Raw genomic sequence first — 26,540 nt, 5'->3', positions numbered from 1 at the left:
AGTATAGCTATAGAATAATTTATTTAGCAGTCTTCTATTGTTGGATATTTAGTTAGGATTTGTTTGCTATTAAAATTAATGTGTCTATGGTTATTATACATCTTTACTTCCTTAAGATAAATTCCTAGAAGTAGAATTGTTACATTTTTACTTTTTATTTATTTATTTATTTTTGAGATGGAGCCTTGCTCTGTCACCCAGGCTAGAGTGCAGTGGCGTGATCTCAGCTCACTGCAACCTCCGCCTCCTAGGTTCAAGCAATTCTCCTGCCTCAGCCTCCCAAGTAGTTGGGATTACAGGCGCCCACCACTGCGCCTAGCTAATTTTTGTATTTTTAGTGAGACAGGGTTTCACCATCTTGGCCAGGCTGGTCTCAAACTCCTCCACCACCTCGGCCTCCCAAAGTGCTGGGATTACAGTTGTGAGCCACCACGTCTGGCCTACATTTTCAAGTATACTTTTTGATGTTGTTGGCTAGACTAACTTTAGAAAAAAAAAAAAAAAATCTTACCTCTTCAGGAAACATTTATTTTGCTAGGCTCTGGGGATGCAAAAGTAAATAAGACTCAAATAGGGTAAAGGGGGTTAGGAGGAAAGCCAACTTTCCTCTCCAAGGTAGATTGGCCTGCCTGGATGTAGTAGTAGAGTCCAAATGAGGCCGCTGAAAGGAAATCCCTCGAGGAGTGGGAGGTGAAAAAGCAGATTCTGAAAAGAAAGATACTTCCTTTTAAAAGGAAATATCTGAAGGATCTCCCACTAACTGTAATTTTCTGTGTCGACTGTAGCAAATCTACAAGAGTTTGTAACAAATACAGGTAAAATGTACACACAGAACCTACAGTAGACCACTCCATATCTGAGCTTATTTAGGCCAGTAGTCCATTCCCCAAAAGTAGCTTTAAAATAAGCTCATTAGTTTATTTTGTTCTATAATTATTTTGAGTACATCTGAAGTCATGTAAAATTAAATTTCTTAAGAGATTTATAATCTAAAAAAGAGAATAAGATAGGCTTCCTGATTATTCTAATAGAAGATAAATGCTATGGAAAAGTTCATTCTAAAAAAGGAGAATAATGTAGTTTGGTGAATAACAACTTTACGTATAATATTAATATGTAAGGGAAGAAAAATACCTTCTTTTCCTCAGGTTCACTGGCTGGAGCCTCTGCAAAATAACAAAAACAAAAACCCAGATTAACAAGAGCAAAGCATATAAATTTATTTAATCCAAGTTTTATGTGGCACGAGAGGCTTCACATGGAAATAAGACCCCAAGTAGTTAAACCTGAATGTTTCTATGCCTGGTTTGATGAAAAATGGAATGTCATGAAGAAAAATGATAGGACAAAGGAGTAGGAGCTAAGTGTAATTAACCAGGGGAAAGCAGGACCTGTTTGTTCAGATTCCTCTGTGTCCCTTTGTCTTCTGAAATGAGGGTGCTTCTTTACTACAGGCATAGGGAGGGTAACTCCTAAGTGAGAATCTTAGGACCTGCTTCAGGGGAAGGCCAAAAAGTCCTTCCTGCACATGCTGTTCCTCAGATTCCTTCTGTACGCCAGGGTACCATATTTTGGGGTTGTGTGTCCTAAACTCCATCAAGTATAAAATAAATGCCAGGCTTCAGGTCTGATTTTTGAGCTTCATTTGATTCTAAAATGCAACTTTAAAAGCAATTAGGAGGCCAGGCATGGTGGCTCATGCCTGTAATCCCAGCACTTTGGGAGGCCGAGGTGTGTGGATTATTTGAGATCAGGAGTTCAAGACCAGCCTGGCCAACATGGCAAAACCCTGTCTTTACTAAAAATACAAAAATTAGCTGGGCGGTAGTGGCTCATGCTTGTAATCCCAGCTACTCGGGAGACTGAGGGAGGAGAATTGCTTGAACCTGGGAGGTGGAGGTTGCAGTGAGCCAAGATCATGCCACTGTACTCCAGCATGGGTGACAGAGTGAGACCATGTATAAAAAAAAGATAAAAAGAGCAATTAGGAATCTTAACATTAACTTCATTATACCCTTTTTATTTATAATCCTGAACCATCTTTTCAGTTATTCTTACATAAAATTTACATTAAAAGTATCTCTGGGCCAGGCACAGTGGCTAATGCCTATAACCCAAATGCTCTGGGAGACTGAGGCAAGGGGATCACTTGAGGCCAGGAGTTTGAGACCAGCCTGAGCAACATGGTGAGAACCTGTCTCTACAAAAAATTTAAAAATTAGCTGGGCATGGTGGAACACTCCTGTAATCTCAGCTACTCAAAAGGCTGAGGCAGGAGGATCACTTGAACCCAGGAGTTCAAGTCTGCAGTGAGCCATGATCTTGCCACTGCATTCCAGCCTGGGTGACAGAGCAAGACCCTGTCTCAATTTTTTTAAAACAAAAAAGTATCTGAAGACTGAAATATACATGGTAATTCTCATCTGACTGAAATTTTTTTTTCACTAATTCTTTGGGACTTTAGTAACTTTTAGAAGGATAAACTTTATGCCATCGTTAAGAATTTAATAAAACTTATTTAATGGGGCAAAACAAAGTATGGTGATTAAGTGCAAAGTCTCTGAATTAAGGATTGAGTTCAGATCCTCACTCTGTGACTCTGCCACTTGTGTGACCTTAGAGCAAATATCTTGACCTCTCTGTACCAAAATGTACAAACTTGTAAAATGTGAATAATAAAACCAACCTCGTAAATGAGGAAGGAAATTCATGTAGGATAATGTCTACTAACACAATTAAGTATAAATAAATGTTAACTTTTTAAAAAGGCATGTAGAGATGCCTGTTGACCTTAATGACCATTCACTAATACATGGGGTTCACTTAGAAATGAATACCACAGAATGTTGAAAAGCACTATTTTAAAATAAATTTTAAAACAGTTCTAGCTACAGGAGTGTATCAATCCTTATTTGATTTTTTGAGTACATTAAGTAGCCATTGCAAATGGCCTTGCTTAGATAAATGTTTATAAAAAGTATTCACAACAAGAGCAAAAATTGACAAGTGGGATCTAACTTAAGAGCTTCTGCACAGAAAAAAAAACTATCAATAGAGTAAACAGACAACCTACAGAATGGGAGAAAATATTTGCAAACTGTTCATCTGACAAAGGTCTAATATCTGGCATCTATAAGGAACTTAAATGTATAAGAAAAAAACAACCTCATTAAAAAGTGGGCAAAGGACATAAACAGACACATTTCAAAAGAAGACATATGTGTGACCAACAAGCATATGAAAAAAAGCTCAATATCACTGATCAATAGAAAAATGCAAATCAAAACCACAGTGAGATGCTCTCTCACACCATTCAGAATGGATATTACTAAAAAGTCAAAAAATAACAGATGCTGGCAAGGTTGTGGAGAAAAGGAAACACTTATACACTGTTGAAGGGAATGTAAATTAATTCAACCACTGTGGAAAGCAGTGTGGTGATTCCTCAGAGAGCTAGAAACAGAACTACTATTCAACCCAGCAATCCCTTTACTAGGTATATACCCAAAAGAATATAAATCATTCTACTGTAAAGGCACATGTACATGAATGTTCATTGCAGCACTAGTCACAATAGCAAAGACATGGAATCAACCTAAATGGCCATCAATGACAGATTGGATAAAGAAAATGTGGTATATATACACCATGGAATACTTTGCAGCCATAAAAAAGAACAAGATCATGTCCTTTGTTGGAACATGTATGGAGCTGGAGGCCATTACCCTTAGCAAACTAATGCAGGAACAGAAAACCAAATACCACATGTTCTCACTTGTAAGTGGAAGCTGAATGATGAGAACTCACGGACACAAAATGGGGAACAACAGACACTGGTGCCTATTTTAGGGTGAGGGATAGGAGGAGGGAGAGGATCAGAAAAAATAACTACTGGGTACTAGGCTTAGTACCTGGGTGATGAAATCATCTGTACAACAAACCCCTGTGACTCAAGTTTACTCAAATAACAAACCTGCACATGTACTGCTGAACCTAAAGTTTTTTTTAAAAAAAGGATTTGATGGCTGGTGCAGGAAGTTGTGGTGAGGAGAATTGAGTTGAAGATGACTTAACTTCTGAAATATCTTTGGAATTTTATTTTGGCATTTATAGAAATGTTATGTCTAGATATGTAATGAAAGCCACTATGACTGATTAAATATTATACTAAAAGCTAAGCCATCCAAGTGGATATGTACAAAATTTGGCTGATCTGTACTCAATTACTGATCGCCAGCTTTAGAAATAAAGAAGTAAATGCGCATTGCTCTCCATCTGAGTCTACGGGATAATGACACTAAGAAAAATATGCTTCTTAGTGCAATAATTTTATTAGTACAATAATACCCTTTACATTTAAGAGCTTTGAATTTTCATTGCCGTTCTTTTGGTTTTATCTACAATATTGATTAGAATCTAAATAATGCTCTCTAATATCTACCAGCATTGTATTTTAACATCATTTTTGCCTTTTCCTATATATTGCTTTGGATAAGCAACTTCTTCAATAATTTAGTATCGAGTCATATATGATATTCTCAGATCTTAAATTAAAAGCTAATTTTATAAACATAACTAATTATAACCGTCAGTCAAGATACGTTGTTTTTGTTCACCTATTCAGAAACATTGATACTTCTGATCTCAGTGAGACCATGAGTGATTGTTAACCTGAACAAAAGCATTTTTTCCATAACCTAGAATATAAAACAAAGTATTGTTTTTCCCTTTGGTATTATATTATTGTCAAGTCTTTCTTTTTACTACATATGTCTTGTTCCTTTACTCTTTCACTCTGCAGACATATTTTGGAATGGATGTCTCTGCAGTTGAAGATCCAGTTCAGAGACGAGCGCTAGAAACCATGATAAAAACCTACGGGCAGACTCCCCGTCAGCTGTTCCACACGGCCCATGTGAGCAGACCTGGAGCCAAGCTCAATATTGAAGGAGAGCTTCCAGCTGCTGTGGGGTTGCTAGTGCAGTTTGCTTTCAGGGAGACCCGAGAACAGGTCAAAGAAATCACCTATCCGGTATGTCATTTGGATTTCAATCGAATGCAGCAAAACCTGATTAGACTCTTGTGATGCCAGGCACTCTCCCAGGTGCCAGGGACACAGTAATGAATAGCATGGTCCTGGCCTAAAGCTGTGTGCCAATCAGTGCAAGACAGGTGCAGCAGCGAAAGCAGAATCCTGTGCGAGGTAAATTCTGTGTTAGCGATATGAGAGAGTGCTTTGGGGAGCTCAGAGGAAAAAAGAATTGATCGTTTCAGACAGTAACCTCCCTCAGGAAGCAGAGAGAATTGTTATTCCCAGGGAAAGCCTCGCAGGGTAGTGACATAATAGGATTTTTCAAACAAGAAGAGAAGGACTAGAGAATAGTTTGAGCATTGGTATGCCAGTGTACACATGCATACCATGGTCTTGGTTATCATCTACAATCAAAAGGATTGACCAGTGATGCAGATGTTTTGGTTTATACTTAAGGAGGAACTTTACATATTTCTTTGCCCCCCCCGCCAGGTTGTAATGATAAAAAGTATTGCCTCCAAAAATAGGAAGTAGGTATAATTTTTACTTCAAAATAGAAAAGTCAAACAAGCAAGCCTTAAAGCTAAAGTGGATTTTAATCTTCAACTAAATTCTTCGTTATAAAAACTGCATAAGACAGTAGAATGTGAATTGTAAGCACTATAAGGGTTTGCAGAAGGAAATCACAGAAAATGAAAAGGTAAGGGAAAGATGTTGTAAAGGACCTTAAAGATGAAATAACTCAGTGTATCTCAAAGTGCAGTAATCTGTGACCTATTTTAAGAGGAAAAGGTTTTTACACACCTCTACCTTGTTTTGACTATTATTCCTTGTAATATTACTTTATGTAAGACAGAACACTGGATATAAATTATTTGCGCTCATAGCTCACATATGTCAAATGTTTATGTTAAATACAAACAAAACTTATTCCACCAGTGAAATTCAATTTTAAAGCATTAATATGGTAGACAATGTTGTTTTGCTAAAACTAAATTACAAGTGTTGAGTTTCATAATAGAAAACCCTATTTTTTGTTTTCTGTTTTTGAAGCTTCACAAATCACTTTAGTCACTGTAATTACCAGGGTCACTATTTTTAACTACAGTCTGTCACTTGATTGATTGATTGATTGATTGATTGAGATGAGTCTCGCTCTGTCACCCAGGCTGGAGTGCAGTGGCAAAATCTCGGCTCACTGCAACCTCTGCCTCCCGGGTTCAAACAGTTCTCCTGCCTCAGCCTCCCGAGTAGCTGGGATTACAGGCGCCAACCACCACACTCAGCTAATTTTTGTATTTTTAGTAGAGACGGGGTTTCACCATATTGGCCAGGCTGGTTTCGAACTCCTGGCCTCATGATCTGCCCACCTCGGCCTCCCAAAGTGCTGGAATTACAGATGTGAGCCACCACACCCAGCCCAATCTGTCACTTTAACATGTCAACATAATTTTACAATACATCCCTGAAAATTAATAAATGCCATTTAATTTAATACTATACTTACTGCTCGTTAGCTGTTAAAGTTGTATCAGAGCAGTATGTCTGCTCGCAGTGGGAACATGGTACCAACCTGCTTCATTCCCACCTCAGGACCTTTGTGATGACTCTTTGCTCCACCTGGAATAACCACTCCCCAGATATATCCCGTTTGCTCCCTCATCTCATTCAAGTCTCTGCTCAGACATCTCTTCCTCAGAGTCTTCCCTGACCCCCATTTAAATGCTTTCCATAAGCTCTGATTATATCTAAGTCTAATTATGTCTAAAACAGCTGTCCGTCATCCTCAGATCCCTTCCCCTTCTTTGTTTTGGTGTATAGCACTTCCATCACCTGACATACTATATATGTATTTGTTTATGTATTTGTCTATACTCCCATCCCAAATAGAACGTAACTCCATAAACACAAGGACTTTGTCTGTCTTGTTCACTACTGTGTCCCCAGTTCCTAGGAAGGTCCTGGGCATATAATAGACACTATTTTTTAAATTAATGTCTTCTCTGATGCAAATTCTTTAAGGTTTGGTTTGCTGCATTTCTGTGTGATGTGTAATGACATTTATGCCACTGCTTTTCTTTATTTGAACCATGGTGAAACCTTCGACACCATACTGCTTCTTGACTCCGTGGGCCTTCACTTGACATCTACACAAAATGCAAACACAAGCCTTGAAACCAAGCAACAGTACTCATTTATAAGGGGGTCATCTGGATGACCCAGATATGCTTGTGTGAACTTCAGTTCACTATTGAAGTTCAAAACAATCAGAGCTGTATAAAAAGCATTTCAATAAAGCACTCCTCTTTAAATATTCTATGAGAAGTGGCTGTTCATATCCTTTGCCCACTTTTTCATGAGGTCATTTGTTTTTTTCTTGTAAATTTGTACCAGTTGCTTATAGATTCTGGATATTAGACCTTTGTCAGATGGGTAGATTGCAAAAATTTTCTCCCATTCTGTAGGTTGCTTGTTCACTCTGATGGTAGTCTCTTTTGACGTGCAGAAGCTCTTTTATTAGATCCCAGTTGTCAATTTTGGCTCTTGTTGCAATTGCTTTTGGCCTTTTTGTCATGAAATCTTTGCCCACACCTATGTCCTGAATGGTATTGCCTAGATTTTCTTCTAAGGTTTTTATGGTTTTGGGTTTTACATTTGTCTTTAATTCATCTTGAGTTAATTTTTGTATAAGGTGTAAGGAAGGGGTTCAGTTTCAGTTTTCTGCATATGGCTAGCCAGTTTTCCCAGCACCACTTATTAAATAGGGAATCCTTTCCCCATTGCTTGTTCTTAATCAGGTTTGTTGAAGATCAGATGGTTGTAGATGTGTGGTGTTATTTCTTCAGTCTCTGTTCTCTTCCATTGGTCTATATGTCTGTGTTGGTACCAGTATCATACTGTTTTGGTTACTGTTGAAAAAAAGCTCAAGATCACTGATCATTAGAGAAATGCAAATCAAAACCACAAGGAGATACCATCTCACACCAATCAGAATGGTGATTATTAAAAAGTCAAGAAACAATAGATGCTGGTGAGGCTGTGGAGAAATAGGAACGCTTTTACACCATTAGTGGGAATGTAAATTAGTTCAACCCTTGTGAAAGACAGTGTGGCAATTCCTCAAGGATCTAGAACCAGAAGTACCATTTGACTCAGCAATCCCATTACTGGGTATATACTCAAAGGAATATAAATCATTCTACTCTAAAGATACATGCACACGTATGTTTATTGCAGCACTGTTTACTATAGCAAAGACATGGAACCAACACAAATGCCCATCAATGATAGACTAGATAAAGAAAATATATACCATGAAATACTATGCAGCCATAAAAAAGAATGAGATCATGTCATTTCGGGGACATGGATGAAGCTGGAAGCCATCATCCTCAGCAAACTAACACAAGAACAGAAAACCAGACACCACGTGTTCTCACTCATAAATGGGAGTTGAACAATGAGAACACATGGACACAGGGAGGGGAAAAACATACCCTGGGGCCGTACGGTGGAGTTGGTGGGGATGGGAGAGACAGCATCAGGACAAAACCTAGATGATGGGTTGATAGGTGCAGCAAACCACCATGGCACATGTATACCTATGTAACAAACCTGCACGTTCTGCACATGTATCCCAGAACTTGAAGTAAAAAAAAAAATTAGAAGAATAATGATAATAAATATACTATGATATAAAACAGTTGCCATTGTATCTTTCTGTGTCATTGAAAAACTAGAAGTTTAAACTCTGCAACTCATGTAAAAGGAAGTTCCTTTTATATGAATTCCTGGCAAGGAATTGTGAATGATAAATTATAACTAAAATTTAGCACACATATTTTTCTCAACTTTATTTGTTTTTTTGTTTGTTTGTTTTTTTGAGACAGAGTCTCGCTTTGTTGCCCAGACTGGAGTGCAGTGGTGCGATCTCGGCTCACTGCAAGCTCCGCCTCCCAGGTTCACGCCATTCTCCTGCCTCAGCCTCCCGAGTAGCTGGGACTACAGGCGCCCACCACCACGCCCAGCTAATTTTTTTGTATTTTTAGTAGAGACAGGGTTTCACTGTGTTAACCAGAATGGTCTCGATCTCCTGACTTCGTGATCCGCCCACCTCGGCCTCCCAAAGTGCTGGGATTACAGGCTTGAGCCACCACGCCCGGCCTTTCTCAACTTTAATACTGATAGATTTGGATCCCACAGGGGAGCCACAAAGAAACACTGTTAGACAAAATTTTAGAAGCTTGTTTTCAAAATGCCTGACCCTAACGTCTCTGTTCCCACATGAGCATTCTTGAAGCTCTTAAGCTTTTCCAGAGATACTCATTTTCTAGACCACTGTGATATCATTTAACATGTCCCCTAAATAGTCTGACAGAATTATTAGAGCTCCTAACGTGGCACGATTTTTTTAAAAGATAGTATATAGGTCAATGATGCCTTTTTTTTCATCTATTTGGAAAATGACATAAGCAAGTTTCACTAAAAATCATTAGGTTTTTTACAGAAATGACTGAAAATTGCTTAATACATTATTTTTATTTTATGTAGCATTTCCTCTGAAGAGTTGAAAGTAAAATAATGGGTTAAACTCTTAAATGTATAAAAGGAGGGAATCCATTAAAAAAGAAGAGTTCAGTAGAGGATAAAACAGTCATAAGGAGAACAAAAAGAATAGAACTATTTGGGGAAACTCTTTAAAAGGGCATCATGTCTTTTCTTCTTGATTTTGAAACTTTATAATAATTGTTTTTGCTTGAAGTGGAGGAAACCTTTTCATTACTCTTCATGGGTAGCCAAATGGGTATCTCTCTAGAGTCTTCACTCACCTTTCTTCCCCCAAATCCTATTGTTCTTCAAGCTCTACCTTTTATTTTTCACTGACAATTCTTTCTCATCTCTTTTCTTCTCTAGTACTGGCTAGGATTCTCTGATCCTCTCAATATGTTCCATAGATAAACACTTTCCCTTTCACTCATCACATATCTATTTGAGATGAGAACCTGCTATGTTCCAGGCACATAGATGAATCAGAGGTGTTCCCTCTCTTCAAGGAGCTCATAGCTGAGTGAGGTTCCTTTGCTATATGTGGTCTTGATTTCTATTGCCATATGTACATATGGCTTGTCATACTACCAAATTACAGTCCTCCAGTAAGTATCAACTTTAGTTGAGGTATTTCAACTAGAAATAAGAAATATACTAAATTGTTTTCTCTGCTCAAATTTCAAGGAATTTTGAATTATTAACCACATATTTTCATGCAAATTAGGCCAGAACCACAGAGTAAAACTCAAATAAGGGACAAATATTTCTATACACTAAGCATGGGGAAGTAAAAAAAAAAATGTGTAAAATAATTATTGCCCTTACAGAGCTTATAATCCATATTACTTTCTCTTACTTTGTTTAGAGCTTAAATTAGAAGTAATTCTATACTTACCACCTTTTAAAAAGCCATACTTTTTATTTTTCTTCGTTTTAGAGTCCTTTGTCATGGATAAAAGGCTTGAAATGGGGGGAATATGTGGGTTCCCCCAGTGCTGCAGTACCTGTGGTCTGCTTCAGCCAGCCCCACGGAGAAAGATTTGGCTCTCTCCAGGCTCTGCCCACCAGAGCAATCTGTGGTTTGTCACGGAATTTCTGTCTCCTGATGACATACAGCAAGGAACAAGGTAAAATAAAATGTAATGAAGATCATTCTGGATATATCTTTCATGAGATTTGAGTATTTCTAGCTCATCTGTGCTGCTACTTTGAGTCCTTGATGGAAAAACTCAGCTCAAATTTGTGGTTATTTAGTGCAAAGTAGGAATGAAAACATGCTACATGAAAAAACAGAGTTAAATGCAGTGCCATTTGAAATGAGAGGAGGAACTTGAAGGGGACAAGAATAGATGGTTATGTTCACAAAATGAAGATGTTATCGATTTGACAGAAATGTACACTTTGAGGCTGTTGAGCCCCAGAATAGACAGACGTATTTGACAAACAAATCTACCACCTCAGAAGATATAGTCATGGGTTTAAGCAACAAACACAACAAGGATGTCGAGATAGCCTTGAAAATAGGTTTTAAAGACACGTATTCCTGAAAACCAATCCTTTTCTGACTCCCCACATACTGACTCACTAAAAGCAACATGTAGGAAAGTGCTATGCAGTAGAGGCCTCTTCATGTTTCTAAATGTCAACTAGACACCGGAAAACTAGGGACATTTTGCATTTGAGCAGTCCCTCAGCCATTCCAAATTAGCCATTTCACTAGAAACAAAAGAACTCTTCCTACTTACTATGGACGTGGGGCACCAAAATGAATGACCTAGAGCACTCATCTGTTTCTATCAGGTTATATGCAAACTTGCCTAAAAGCCAGTGTGTGGACTAGATGCCTGTTAGCAGCCAGCACTTCTGGCAATTACCATTACCTTCTGTGCACTGTGCTTCTTGGCAGCCATATATAGCTTTCCACCCGACCTGCAATACAAAGGTGCCAGCACCCAGAGAAAACATCAGTCACTTAAAGAAATTAGGTATGCTAGCTAGGCCGTAGTTCTTTTAGGCTCACTCTTATTTCTGTCATGAAATGAATGATTGTTTTTATAGTTGTTAGAAATAAGAGAGGATGCATGCCATTTATCTATGTTTAGTGAGTTAATAGGATAGGGTAGAACTGTTTAATCATAATTATTGTGATATCAATGGTTTATTCTTACTAGTATGTTACAATTAGTTATGAGGCAATTTACAAGTAATTTACTAATAATACGAAAGTACCAACATGTGTGAATTATTTACCTTTAAAAAATTAGAGTGCAGTAGGCCGGGTGCGGTGGCTCAAGCCTGTAATCCCAGCCCTTTGGGAGGCCGAGGTGGGCGGATCATGAAGTCAGGAGATTGAGACCATCCTGGTTAACACGGTGAAACCCTGTCTCTACTAAAAATACAAAAAAAATTAGCCGGGCGTGGTGGCGGGCACCTGTAGTCCCAGCTACTCGGGAGGCTGAGGCAGGAGAATGGCGTGAACCTGGGAGGCGGAGCTTGCAGTGAGCCGAGATCGCACCACTGCACTCCAGCCTGGGGGGCAGAGCGAGACTCCATCTCAAAAAAAAAAAAAAAATTAGAGTTCAGTAAAATTTATCTCTGTTGAGCAAAAGAGAAAGAGCAGGTATTATCATTTAGCATTATGGGACTTAAACATGTCAAACATATTCTAAGCCTATCTTATTTGTGCCACTACAGTCATGAACCCTTAGTGTGCCCTTAATAGCTATGTTCATTCAAATTACACTTAATTTCTTCACACAGTGTATTTGGAATTTGTCAGAACCTGGGTATGTCCAGAGCAGTAGTTTAATAGAACAGTTTCCTCCATGGCCTCGACAGGCACAGTTCCTGAGTTTTGCATCCTTGCCCTGCTGCTTACTAGCTCTGTGGCCTTGGGGAAGTTAACTTTGTGCTTTGCAAATCCTGACTTTTTATCTATAAAGTAGGAATAACAAAATAATTTACCTCACAGGGTAATTTTCTGTAAGGATTCAATACAAGAATGTGTGGGGATGATTAGCACAGTGCCTGGTTCATTCTAAGTGCTTAATAAATGCTTATTGGCCTGTCAATACCCTAGGGTCTGGGAGAGGTCAGTGTTTACTACATACACTCAACACTAGACCAGCAAGCAACAGTCCACATAGACGTTCTAGAGAGGCATTGACTGAACAATGTTGTAGCTTACAGATGAAAGTTAGGTCACTTGTTAACACAAGAGACACACTGCATCAGAATCTCTGGGGCTTGAGTCCAAGCTTATACATGCTGAAAATCAATTTTAGATTCAATTTTAGTAGATCCTGTTTAAGATATACTGTCCTAATAGGTAAAGGAGAAGTTTCTTTTTCTGAAAGGAAAGGAAAAAAAAGATGATGCCTCTTGTGGTACTGGAATGAGAAACCTTGGTTTATGGAGCACTTGCTGCATATCAGGCATTATGGTAGATTATGAGAGGACTTGATTCATGATATGTGGTTCCTTTCCCTAGCAGCTTATATTTAGAGGAGTTTCTATTTAGTGAGTATATTCCAATTCTTTTGTTACAAAATGTTGTCAACATTTCTTATTTTACTCAACAAAACAAAAAGCTGTGAATTGCCTATTTTTAATATGCTGTTGATTCATTCAAGAAATATTTATTTGTTATACTTATCGACATGCTGGGTATTCTGCTAGGTACTGGAATAAATAAAGCACGTTGTCTCTCCTTTAGGAACTTAAAACATTGCAAGTTTCAAGGGCAGTACCATTTACAGCATCTATGCTGCATTTAGCTATATTCAGCATACCAACAAAGCATAGATAATTAATAGTACTGGGAAATGATGTCAAAATTTCCAAATTTTTATGCCAAGAGAACATAATACTATGTTGTAAAAAAGAGAGAGGGCTGGGTGCAGTGGCTCAAGCCTGTAATCCCAGCACTTTCGGAGGCCGAGGCGGGCACATCACTTGAGGTCAGGAGTTCGAGACCAGCCTGGCCAACATGGTGAAACCCCGTCTCTACTAAAAATACAAAAAAAAATCAGCCGGGCGTGGTGGCAAGCACCTGTAGCCCCAGCTGCTGGGGAGGCTGAGGCACGAGAATCACTTGAACCCAGGAGGTGGAGGTTGCAGTGAGCCGAGATTGCACCACTGCACTCCAGCCTGGGTGATAGAGCAAGACTCTGTCTCCAAAAAAAAATGAAAAATAAAAAAGAAGAGAAGAACAGAGCCTCCTTGAATGAAGGTCTACCATACACAGTCCTGCAGTTGACAGGATTAAATGATCCCTTCTCAGGCTAGGTGTTGCTTCCACTCTAGCAGTGTTATCTTCCTGCTACTAACAGTTGTCTATCCTGGGTATCTAGAAAGTTAAATAATATCTAGTTCATATTTATTTTTAAAAGAAAAGGTGTCTCAGAACATGAATAGTGTAAGCTTCACTATTACTGTCTTTTATAATAATTTCTTAACAGAAATTTTAGTTCTGAGTCAAATAAATCCCAGCCAAAACAACACAAGTGAAAAAATATCATCCCACCCTGAGAACCCTGTTAGCATTAAAGGAATAAAACTAAAAAATTGTTCCATTTTAGAGATTTAAAGATGGTTTTGCACCAGATGATATGTTCTGCTGTGTAAACTTCACCCTTTAATCTGCCAGTTTTGGGCTGTCATGTAACAATCGAGCAGTGACAATCTGACACTTTTCTTTCTCCTTCTCCTTGAGGTGTGAGAAGCATGAACAGTACGGACATTCAGTGGTCAGCCATCCTGAGCTGGGGATATGCTGACAATATTTTAAGGTTGAAGAGTAAACAGAGTGAGCCTCCAGTAAACTTCATTCAAAGTTCACAACAGTACCAGGTAAACATTTTATTTTATTTTATTTTATTTTATTTTATTTTATTTTATTTTATTTATTTTTTTGAGACAGAGTCTCACTCTGTCACCCAGGCTGGAGCACAGTGGCACATCTTGGCTCACTGCAAGCTCCGCCTCCTGGGTTCACGCCATTCTCCTGCCTCAGCCTCCCAAGTAGCTGGGACTACAGGTGCCTGCCACCACACCTGGCTGACTTTTTGTATTCTTTTAGTAGAGACGGGATTTCACCGTGTTAGCCAGGATAGTCTCGATCTCCTGACCTTGTGATCTGCCCGCCTTGGCCTCCCAAAGTGCTGGGATTACAGGTGTGAGCCACCGCACCTGGCCAACTTTTTTTTTTAATTTTAGAGTGTCGCTCTGTTGCCTAGGCTGGAGTGCAATAGCACACTCTCAGCTGACTGCAACCTCCACCTCCCAGACTCAAGTGATCCTCCTCCCTCAGCTTCCCAAGTAGCTGGGACTACAGGTACGCGCCACCATGCCTGGATAATTTTTATATTATCTGTGGAGACAGGGTTTCTCCATGTTGCCCAGGCTGGCCTCAAACTCCTGGGCTCAAATGATTCACCCGCCTTGGCCTCCCAAAGTGCTGGGATTACAGTGAGCCACTGTGCCTGGCCCGTGTAAACGTTTTTGTGGAATCTTTATAATAGTAAATGCATAAAAATGAGTCAGACTGGCCGGGCACAGTGGCTCACGCCTGTAATCCCAGCACTTTGGGTGGCTGAAGCGGGCAGATCGCCTGAGGTCAGGAGTTCAAGACCAGCCTCGCCAACATGGGGAAACCCCATCTCTACTAAAAATACAAAAAAAATTAGCCAGGCATGGTGACACATTCCTGTAATCCCAGCTACTCAGGAGGCTGAGGCAGGAGAATCGCTTGAACCCAGGAGGCAGAGGTTGCAGTGAGCCAAGATCACACCATTGCATTCCAGCCTAGGTGACAAAAGCGAGACTCCATCTCAAAAAAAAAAGAGAGTCAGACTGATAGCAGCTAGGTTGGTTGGTTGGTTGGTTGGTTTTGAGATAAAGTCTCGCTCCATCGCCCAGGCTGGAGTGCAGTGGTGTGATCTGCGCTCACTGCAACCTCTGCCTCCCGGATTCAAGCGATTCTCCTGCCTGAGCTTCCCAAGTAGCTAGGACTACAGGCATGTGCCACCACGCTTGGCTAATTTTTCTATTTTTAGTAGGGATGGGGTTTCACCACGTTAGCCAGGTTGGTCTCGAACTCCTGACCTTAGGTGATTCTTCCGCCTCAGCCTCCCAAAGTGCTGGGATTACATGCGTGAGCCACTGTGCCCAGCCAAGCAGCCAGTTTTTAATATCCTGCAATTTGTCCAGTCAAGAAGCTGATGTTAGGCTGGGCATGGTGACTCATGCCTGTAATCCTAGCACTTTGGGAGGCCAAGGCGTGGGGATCACCTGAGGTCAGGAGTTCGAGACCAGCCTGGCCAACATGGTGAAACCCTGTCTCTACGAAAAATACAAAAATTAGCCGCGCATGGTGACAGGCACCTGTAAATCCCAGCTACTCAGGAGGCTGAGGCAGGAGAATCACTTGAACCCGGGAGGCAGAGGTTGTAGTGAGCTGAGATCATGCCATTGCACTCCAGCCTCAGCAACCAGAGCAAAACTCCGTCTCAAAAAAAAAAAAAAAAAGAAGCTGATGTTTATAGTACTTACAGACTTCCTAACTACCACTATTTGTGTCCCCCAAATTTGTTTTCTACCCATTTTCTCATTGGGAGAATATTATCATAATCTCCTTCTCAACATCAGTGAAGGGCATAGTGTTTGAACCAAATCAGCATTGCCTTCTTCTCAGTGTTCACTCACCTTTGTCATTAGGTCATTTTCTGTAACCATAGTGATCTTTTATACCTGATTTTTCCTAAATGGACTGGATATTCAGGCATCATGTATAGTAGAAAGAACATTGGCCCTAAAGCCCTGTGATCTTTGTTAGTGTCCCAGCTTCGTTATATACTAACTGCAGCCTTTGACTAGTAACTTAACCTCTCCAAACTTGAGTTTCTTTCCTCCTCATTACAACCAAGATAATAGTACCCACACTTCTTTCTCAGAAAGCTGCTGTAAAATGTTTCCAGTGTTTGTGAAAGAAATTTGTAAACTGTAAAATACCATGTAAATATACAGTACTGCTGCTGCAACTGTTCCAGACTCTAAATTGTATGGACAGCCTTCTTTTTTGACTCTCTTTCCATGGGAAGTTCTCTTACCATCCTCTGATTTCCATTACCTACATAACACCTTATCATGTGTCCTAAAATGTATCCCATTCCCTGAGCTCTTTAGAAATGGAGGAAGCTACTTAGGGGAATTTTTAGCAGTGAAAGCAAGAGGAGCAATGCCTTGTTTGTATAACCCTCAATATCCCTGACCAAAATATTGCCACTATTTGTTATATAGCTTACCAGGAAACTGACAGAAGTAAGAATAAAGAGACAGTGAAAAACAACTTTACTAGGAACTTTAATAAGATTTTTTTTTTTTAGTTTTGAAACATATCAGGCTGCATTAATCAGCCTTTTTATGCAGATAGAAATATATATATATCCAAACACAAACAAGTTATAACCATAAATCATGGCAAAGCTGGTAGTATAACTAAATTGGAAATGAGTCTACAAAATAAATGAAAACACAAAAACATATTATAGAATCAGTATATCCCTTACTGCACCCTTTTTGGGATTATTATAAATTGGGAAAAACAGAGAAATATATACAGGGGGAGTTAGATATACAATACATTCTACCTGTCAAAATACACTGACACAAATTTATGAGCAGATTTAACTCATTGCTATCATCAATAATCTGGATTTACAAACATCTTGACTTTCCAATGAAAAGTGAAGAAAAACAAATGAAATTATCATCAGTATTAACTGAATGTTTTCAACGCAATGTTAAAGATATAAGCTTTCAGTCAAATTCTTTACACCTTTCATTACTAGGCATTCTTTCTATTTAAGAGTTGGGTACTGTTACATTAGATTGATGTGCTGTGAATAGAGGACAAAGATGAACAAATAACTTTAAAGAAGCTTTCCAATTCACTAATATATTTTCACCAGTACAAAGACAAGCATTTAGTCAAATCATTTTTGCCAAGTAAATTGACTGTAGTTTAGCAGATCCAAAGCTTGAATAGAGTTGTTTAAAATTCTTATTTTTATTTTTTTCTAGCTTTACTGGGATAAAATTGACAAATAAAATTGTATATATTTAAGGTATACAGTGTGATGTTTTAATACATGTATACATACATTGTGAAATTATTACTAAGGTCAGGCTAATTAACACATTCGTCACCTCACGTAGTTAGCATTTTTTATGTGTGTGATGAGAATATTTAAGATCTACTATCTTAGCAAATTTCAAGAATACAACACAATGTTATTAACAGTAGTCACCATCCTCTACATTAGATCTCCAGAATGTAATCATCCTGCACAACTGAAACCTGTACCCTTTGACTGCCATCTCTCCATTCCACACACATTACCAGCACTCTCAGCCCCTGGCTACTGCTACTCTACTCTGTATAGTTCAGCTTTTTTTAGATTCTACATATGAGCAGGATCATACAGTATTTGTCTTTCTGTGCCTGGCAGATTTTACTTAATACGATGTCCCCCAGGGTCAATTGTGTTATCACAAATAACAGGACTTCCATCTTTTTAAAGGCTGAATAATATTTCATGTATATAAAAGAATTTAAACATTGCAAAATTATTTATATCATAATAGATGAAAATAAAGATGAAAGAACACTATCACAAGTCCTATTAGCAAAACAAGATGTGATAACATTGTGTGATACTTTGAGTCAAATGACTAACTGGATGAGAATACTATATAGTGCATTTTCATCTAGAGATACATTTCTAAAGATATATTTTTGTTCACCCATTCTTTGATTTGAGAAAATTCAGCTAGGATATTATTATTATTATTATTATTATTATTATTATTATTATTTGAGATGGAGTCTCACTCTGCTGCCAGGCTGGAGTGCAGTGGCGTGATCTCAGCGCACTGCAACCTCCCCCTCCTGGGTTCAAGCGATTCTCCTGCCTCAGCCTCCCTAGTACCTGGGACTACAGGTGCGTGCCACCACGCCCAGCTAATTTTTTGTATTTTTAGTAGAGACGGGGTTTCACCATGTTAGCCAGGATGGTCTTGATCTCCTGACCTCGTGATCCGTCCGCCTCGGCCTCCCAAAGTGCTGGATTACAGGCATGAGCCACTGCGCCCAGCCAGGATATTATTATATAAAGACTCGCGCTCTGAGATTTCACTTATATGATCAATTTCATCATCATCACTAGAGTCTAGAGTCCTGACGGCTGTGTGCCTTCGTGTTGTGATTAGTCTCGTAATTGTGAAACATCTTCCTCCATCAGCTTTCTTGGTAGAAAATGAAAAATTCTGAATTCTCCACCGTGTTCAATGAAAGCCAAAAGTAGACTATAGAAGTGGTGTCTCCAGCCTTATTTTATACTTTCTTGAAAGATGACACTATACTTTGGACAATGCAATAAGAAAACCAAAAGATGACAATTTAGTTCACATATTACATTATCTTCTTGGGAGATTCCATCATTGTCCCATTTCCTTGTTTGTTTGTTTGTTTGTTTGTTTTTTGCATATTTAGGAAAATTGATGAGTAGTGAAATAATTTTTAGAATGATGAAATCGCTAAATGTTTCAGGATATAGAAAAACAAGTTAGTTATTAAGATCTTATAATGTAACTTAGGTTGATTCACTGGATCCATATGGTAATTCCAAGACAGAATGAGTTTTATTCTGTGTATTTTTTAAAAGCGCATTTTCTGTTTGTTCTTTGGAAGACCTCCAAGAAAGAATAAAATTTATGAAGTATCAATCCTTACAAATAGAACTACTCAAGAAAGAAACTGAAAACATAAAATTGGATCCAATGAATCCTTATGGTATAATGGGAGTTAAGAAGAATAAAGATCAGAGAAAGTCATTTTCTAAGGTAGCAGAGACGTGAACACACTTGTAGTGCAAGGGAGGAAGCCAGCAAGAGGCAGCTTGAAACTGTAAGAAAAAGAAAACAAGGTTTCTGAGGAAGCCTGGGGATGAGGCAAGGCTGACCTTGAAAGCAGAGACATTTCTTTTTCTGTATCAGAAGACAGGGAAACATGTTGAGGTGCAGAGGAGAGAAGAGGAAGAGGTGTGCAGCTGGGGGTCTCCATCTGCTTAGTGAAGTGAGTGTGGGGGAGGTGGGATAGGAGAGCAGTTGGGGACAGTTGCTGTGGACATGGTGCTCGGGGTTGGGGTCAGCTAGCATGGAAAAGAGGACCTGTCAGGCCACATAGAAAATTGACTCAAACCTGAATGGTGCCTCCATGGTTAGGACTGAGGGATTTTGTACCAAAGGCATAATCCCATCTTTTACATTCACATTTATCTTTCTTTCTTCCCCTGCTTAACAATCTTTAGAACTATTAGAAGCAATACCTCTATTTATATGTACCTGTTTCCCCACCAAAGACATAAAACAAGGAAAATAAAAGCAAAAAGCAAATAAGTGTGTGAAGTTCACACACATTCACACTCAACCTTGGATTTAATCAATCCTGAATCATTTTGTTAAATTTATCTAAATATATATACATATATACACATACATCCACACACAGGCATGTATACACATAGACTATGCATTATAATATATTTTAATTTGGAAACAACATTTAGACATTTGGCTCAAAGTTACGGAATATTACTATATCTGACACATTTCTGTTTCAAGAAATGTTTACCCAACATTTTTGAGATTTAAAAAAAAAATAGTTGTCAGAAAAGTAGAAGTATTTTTCATTCTTTTAAAACATGGTAATCTTTGATTTGTCCTTTTTCAAAGGTGACTAGTTGTGCTTGGGTGCCTGACAGTTGCCAGCTGTTTACTGGAAGCAAATGCGGTGTCATCACAGCCTACACAAACAGATTGACAAGCAGCACGGTAGGGTCTGGGCTTTCTGTGTGGGTCGTATGGGACTTTGTCAATGAGGGGAAGAAAACCTTTATGAAGTATAATTCATTTTGCATAAGATTAACTTAAAATGTTTATACCCTAATCTTCTCCCTACATTAGGTCTTAAAATTCTTTAGGGTTTATTAGAATCATGAAAAATCTTGAAAACAATTGTAGTAGTCCTATTTTTTTTCAGAGACAGTATTTTGAGTTATGATCTGTTTTGTATTTAGGCTTTTAAATGACATTTGGGTGCTTACCTGTATTTGCGATATCAACCTGAATGCTTAGGAATATACCGTAAGAGTCTATCAGTTTGAAAGCTTAGAAACCCTAATGTCCAACATTCCCATACCCTCTGGGTAAACTAAATGACAACAAAATCTAAGTAGTCTGTCTGGATTTGTACCACTTACTGGAAGAAATTTTATTATTTTTCAGCCATTCACTGAACTCCCAGGATTTTGGAGTTGAATCATAAAACGGGGGAAAAAATAAGACAGATTATGCAATGCTTCTTTTAATTTAGTGTTTTTGGGGGGTTGTTTTGTTTTGTTTTAGTTTTGTTTGTTTTTTGAGACAGAGCCTCCCTTTGCTGCCTAAGCTGGAGTGCAATGGCACAATCTCAGCTCATTGCAACCTCCTCCTCCCGGGCTCAATCAATTCTCATGCCTCAGCCTCCCGAGTAGCTGCGCCACCACGCCCAGCCAATTTTTGTAATTTTAGTAAAGATGGGGTTTTGCCATGTTGGCCAGGCTGGTCTCGAACTCCTGGCTTCAAGTGATCCTCCCACCTCAGCCTCCCAAAGTGCTGCGATTATAGGCATGAGCCATCACGCCCAGCCTATTTTTGTTTCTTGAATCAACTGCCTGTGGTGCAGTTGAGAATATGTGGCAAGTTTAGGTTCATAACTCAGTAATCATCATTCTGATCCAGAATTTTCACTGTGCATTTTTTTCCATTATAATTTTCTTTATAGTATTAAATCTGTTGTACTGAGTGAAACCTGTATTTCTAGCATAGGGTGACTCCCAGGTTCTTCCTTTTCTTTTTTTTTTTTGTTTTTGTTTTTGTTTTGTTTTGAGACAGTCTCACTCTGTCGCCCAGGCCGGAGTGCAATGGTGTGATCTTGGCTCAATGCAACCTCCACCTCCCGGGTTCAAGCGATTCTTCTGCCTCAGCCTCCTGAGTAGTTGGGATTACAGGCGCCCACCACCACACCCGGCTAATTTTTGTATTTTTAGTAGAGATGGGGTTTCGCCATGTTTGTCAGACTGGTCCCGACCTCCTGACCTCAGGTGATTCACCCACCTCGGCCTCCCAAAGTGCTGGGATTATAAGTGTGAGCCACCACGCCCAGCCAGGTTCTTACTTTTTTTTCCAAGTTTATTCCCTTTTGAACTCTTATTAAGTTTCTTTGCATGGTCCCTGAGGTATAAATGTGACCATATTTTGTTTCTGTCTCTTAGTCTAAGGAGCCATTAAAATGGTGTAAACAGGAGTTATATGATCCAGTCAGCATTTTAGGGAGACCACTGTAGAGCCTGCAAGGATAAACACTTCCAAGGGCATGAGACCGGGAGCCAGGACATCAGCAAGAAGGCCACCACAGTGATCCAGGCAGGAAGCAAAGAAGGGCAGGTTAAGGAGCCAGAACAGTAGAGTGTATGCTCTAAGAAAGGCTCACACCCAGGATAGAGGACCACAAAAGAAGGACATCCAGACATCAGGGAGCCTGATAAGTTACACTTGAGCTGGATCCTAAAGGATCAATCTACTCTAAGTGAAGGAAAGTGGAAAGAACATTTCAGGCAGAGGAAATAGTTTACACAAGAGCCTGGAATCAAAGGCATGGGGATTTTGGGGGGTGGCAAATACTATTCTGTGTAGTTTAGAGTGTAACGTGTTGGGGAAGAATGACAAAAGCAGGGCAGGAAAAGATTGAGGCCAGTGACGAGGTTCTTACATGCCATGATAAAAAGAATGCTAAAGAATATAAGCAGGGTGTGGTGGCTCATGCCTGTGGCCCCAGCACTTTGGGAGGCCAAGACAAGAAGATCGCTTGAGCCCAGAAATTTGAGACCAGCCTGGGCAACATAGCAAGACCTTGTTTCTACAAAAAAAAAACAAAAATAAAAAAATTGGTCAGGCATGGTGGTGCGCGCCTGTGGTCCCAGCTACAAGGGAGGCTGAGGTGGGAGTATCACTTGAGCCCAGAAGGTCAAGATCACAGCAGTAAGCTGTGATCACACCACTGCACTCCAGCCTGGGCGGCAGAGTGAGACCTGACTGAAATTGTTTTTTAAAAAGGTTAAAAGCAGAGAATATAAGTGTAATAACTTTTTGAATGTCTCCTTTTATCACCTTTTGATTCCCAAAGGCTTAAAATGAATGTTAATTTTATAACATCTGTAATATTCACGCTGCCATTGCCTTTAATCTTCTGAGCTCCCCTTTCTGACTTCCCCTACAAATCTATTCTAAACCCTGCTGCTAGGGCAGTTGTCAGCTTATGCACTTGGATCATTTTGCACCATGACATGGACACCTTTTTTAAAACCTGGCTTTATCTTTTGCTTTTTATTTCCTTTTGCTTTTGCCAACACTTTGAACAGCCTTGTTCTAAGTTTTCCCTACTTCTCCATTTTTAATTGTGCACTAACACAGTGTGCAGTACAGGTTTTAAAAAAAAGGTTAAGCTGTCACTATAGGAGTATTTGTGCACAGGATAGCTTTGAGGAAGCAGATCAAGAGCATAGCTATTACAATTTAAATACTGCAAGACATACACTTCTTTTAGTTTTGAGGTCATGACACACTTGTGAAGGCTTATGTTGCTTAGCTTTCCTCAGTTATATATTTGCCTTAAAGCAAATTTTTGAGCTAATTTTTATAGGATTTTTTTCCACCTAAGTATTAGGTAATCAAATCATGAGACTAATAGTTACTATTGAACAGTGCCAAAAAATCTAACTTAGTAGTGTAGTTTTATCAGTTTGTTTTGATGGGAGATTACTTGGGTATTTGTAGACATTGTTGTTGCCTTTTCCCAGGGATCATGTTGCTATTCTGGCATCTCTAAGGTTGTGGTTCTGACCCTGAGCTTGCGAGGTTAGCAGGAGACACCTCATGTTCACTGGTTTCTGTTCTTCGGCTTTCCTGACCCACTGAATGCCATGGTTTTAAAAGTGTTCATGTCCTCCTTTGGATTGTCTTTAACACAGACAAAAGATGGGCCCCCCCAACCAAGTGCCACATAGGATGTGGCCAAATCCTTGAAAATACTTTCAAGGGGATCTTATGAAATACCTTCCTTAGCTAGTAAGCATATCTAACTTTGAGCACCATAAGTTTCTGTTGAAGCACCCAAGATGAAGTCTTCTAAAATGCATTCTAGGTAATGATGAATAAGTTGACTCGTTATATGGGATTGTAACCTATAAGCCATTTAAATGTTAGAGGAGAATATCTTCTAAATGTGATAACTGATTTTAAAATAGTTGCTGTCGGGTAATTCTGTCACTAAGTAAGTAACGTGTCCACATCATCTTCGTATAAATGAACACCTGTATATCTGTTCTCTAACTTGAGGGTGGTAGAAGAATATGTATGCAGCTTATACAAGGTAGTATTGCTTCGTTCAAGAACAATTTAAAAAAAGGCGCCAGCACAAGAGACCTGCTCCACCTACTGGAAATTATTTTCTGACCCATCAGTGAATTGTCTAGTAATATTAGCCTTTGCAGTCATTTCAAAGTGCAGAGTTTATTAAAAAATTATCAAATACTACTATTAGGAGCCCTGTGTTGTGTTTACCCATAACTGTTACTCATTTCACAGAGTAAAAGGTGGAGAATAGGTCAATAAATCTGTACTCTGTTTCTTCTGACATATTTTTTACAATAATGAATGGGATTGCCTGTGGTCAGTAGGAGAATGACCTAAAACTTTAGGAAAATATTGGCCCAAGGAGACCAAACTTGTAACTTATCAAGTAGAACACTAACCCATTTTAGTTTTGATGTTGGAGTAACTCACTAATCTGTACTCAGTGAATTGGAGATAGTTGTTCTGTTTAAAATTGGGACACTGAAGAAAAACAAAGTATGTATGGAAAAAAATAAAATAGAACTTCTAGAAATGACATAATAAAAATAATAGTTAATATTTACTGAGTGCTTACTTTGTATTAGGCATTGTTCTAAGCTCTTTACAATTTCTGATGTATTGGTTTTTGACTCAAGCATCTGTATTTTTCTCTATATTCTTTCATCTGACTACATTTCTATGGTTTTAACTATTGGCCCTAAGCGTAAAACAGATGTGAGGATGATCTTATTCTAAGAGCTGTGCATTGTGTTCCAGCCCCAGGTTGTCTGATACTTTCTTTCCTTATCTCCCACCTGGCTCGTGGCCTCTCCTGCATCAGTAGTGCCTGCTGTGGGCTTCCTGAGGCTGCACAGCATGCTTCTCACTGCTTGTCCGCCACATGCTTCTCTGGGGCTTCCTCTGCCAGCAGCCTGTTGAGCTAAGGCACCTTCCCTTTCCTTGTTGCTCTTCTCTTTCTCCACTTTCTTCTTGGGCATACAGGGTCTTCCCCTGTTGCCCATTCTGGAGTACAGTGGCACAATCACGACTTACTGCAGCCTCAACCTCCCAGACTCAAGTGATCCTCCCACCTCAGCCCCATCCCAAACCCCCACCAATAGCTGGGGCTACAGACACACACCACCATGCCCTACGACTTCCTAATTTTTTTTCTAGAGACAGGCTCCCACTATGTTGCCCAGGCTGTTCTCGAGCTCCTGGGCTCAACAATCCTCCTGCCTCAGCCTCCCAAAGTGCTGGGATTACAGACGTGAGCCACACATTAAATCTTCGTAATAACCCTTTGATGTAGGTTTTGTCATTATCTCCATTTTTACATGAGACTACTGAAACACACAGTTAATCCTTCTTGTAACCTGCCCAACGTGTCACAGCCGATTCATTGGAACAGCTAGTTAAGCAGCAGATTACAGAATTAATGAACTGAAAAAAATTACACAGAATATAAAATAGAAAGATAAAGAAAAAAATGAGGAAAGAAGGGATATGAGGGCTAGAATGAAAGCATCCAAATGTGGTGAGTCGTTACAGGATGAGAGAGGGAAGAAAGGCCCAGTGTGAAGAGATGATGACTGAGATTTTCCCACAATTAAAACTTGAATTTTGGATTAAAGAATCACAGCAATTCTTGGCGGGATAAATAGAAATGAGTCAAACCTGTCCCTCCAGATTTCCCCCTGACCATTGCCCCAGCTCAGCCCTTTGCATCTTGCCTGGGTCCCTATGTTGACCTTCTCACTGGTGTCCTGGCCGCCAGTCTCATGTCCCTGGAAGTTGAGTCTCCCTGTAGGCTCTATGATGGCCTTCCCAAAATGCCGACCGCATCACATTAGTCCTGCCCCAGACACTTCAGTGACCGTTTATTGCTTGGGGGATAAAATGTAGGTTGCTAGGCATCACACACCAGGTTCCGTGCTCTGACCCCTCTGTGCCTCACCGCCCCCTCTACCTCACCACCCCATTTCTTCCTGCTCCCTGCCTACCCTGCTCCCAGTAACATTGGCAGTGCCACTTTCTCTCATATCTTCTTTACCTCACACATGCTGTCTTCTTAGCCCAGAGTGCTCTTTGACAGCCATTTTTCTTTGAGTAAATTCTGCCAGTTCTTCAAAACTTCAGTTCATATGCCGTCTCCCAGGGAATCCTGCTTTCACTCCCTGTCCCCAGTCTGAGGAAGCGACTTATCTGTGCATCCCCAGAGTTCTTTGTGAAAATCGTCTTTGGTAGCCCTCGCTCCTTACTGCCATGGAGCTCCCGGAGGGGAACTCTGTATCCCCAGCTCCTGGTTCAGTAACAGGCACACAGTAGGGGACACTCAGCAATGTTTGTTGGATGAATAAATGTATGGGTTGCCTTCCACATTACCTCTCTCTCTCTGTAATACGAAAATCACTTGTAGGCTGGGCGCAGTGGCTCACGCCTATAATCCCAGCACTTTGGGAGGCAG

At 39.6% G+C, this 26,540-nt stretch overlaps 1 protein-coding gene and 1 long non-coding RNA gene across 4 annotated transcripts in view; one reads left to right on the top strand and one right to left on the bottom strand.

Annotated features, from left to right (window-relative positions):
- LOC134731906 (uncharacterized) overlaps positions 1–25,894 on the bottom strand; it is a 29,523-nt gene extending 3,629 nt beyond the window's left edge. Inside the window, exons 1-2 of the long non-coding RNA XR_010114621.1 lie at positions 25,825–25,894; positions 1,135–1,166 (exon numbers count right to left, since the gene is read on the bottom strand). This is a non-coding gene — a long non-coding RNA (uncharacterized lncRNA). The remainder of the gene's footprint in view (positions 1–1,134; positions 1,167–25,824) is intronic.
- Positions 1–26,540, top strand: part of LYST (lysosomal trafficking regulator) — a 227,792-nt gene that overhangs the window by 182,355 nt on the left and 18,897 nt on the right. For all 3 annotated transcript variants that reach the window (XM_055235072.2, XM_055235071.2, XM_055235074.2), the window contains exons 45-48: positions 4,802–5,032; positions 10,518–10,707; positions 14,295–14,431; positions 20,375–20,473. In XM_055235072.2, coding sequence (XP_055091047.1) covers positions 4,802–5,032; positions 10,518–10,707; positions 14,295–14,431; positions 20,375–20,473 — 657 coding nt within the window. The remainder of the gene's footprint in view (positions 1–4,801; positions 5,033–10,517; positions 10,708–14,294; positions 14,432–20,374; positions 20,474–26,540) is intronic.

This window comes from Symphalangus syndactylus, chromosome 19, assembly GCF_028878055.3.
Source record: "Symphalangus syndactylus isolate Jambi chromosome 19, NHGRI_mSymSyn1-v2.1_pri, whole genome shotgun sequence".
NCBI lineage: Eukaryota > Metazoa > Chordata > Mammalia > Primates > Hylobatidae > Symphalangus > Symphalangus syndactylus.
This window is presented reverse-complemented; position numbering and strand designations above follow the sequence as displayed.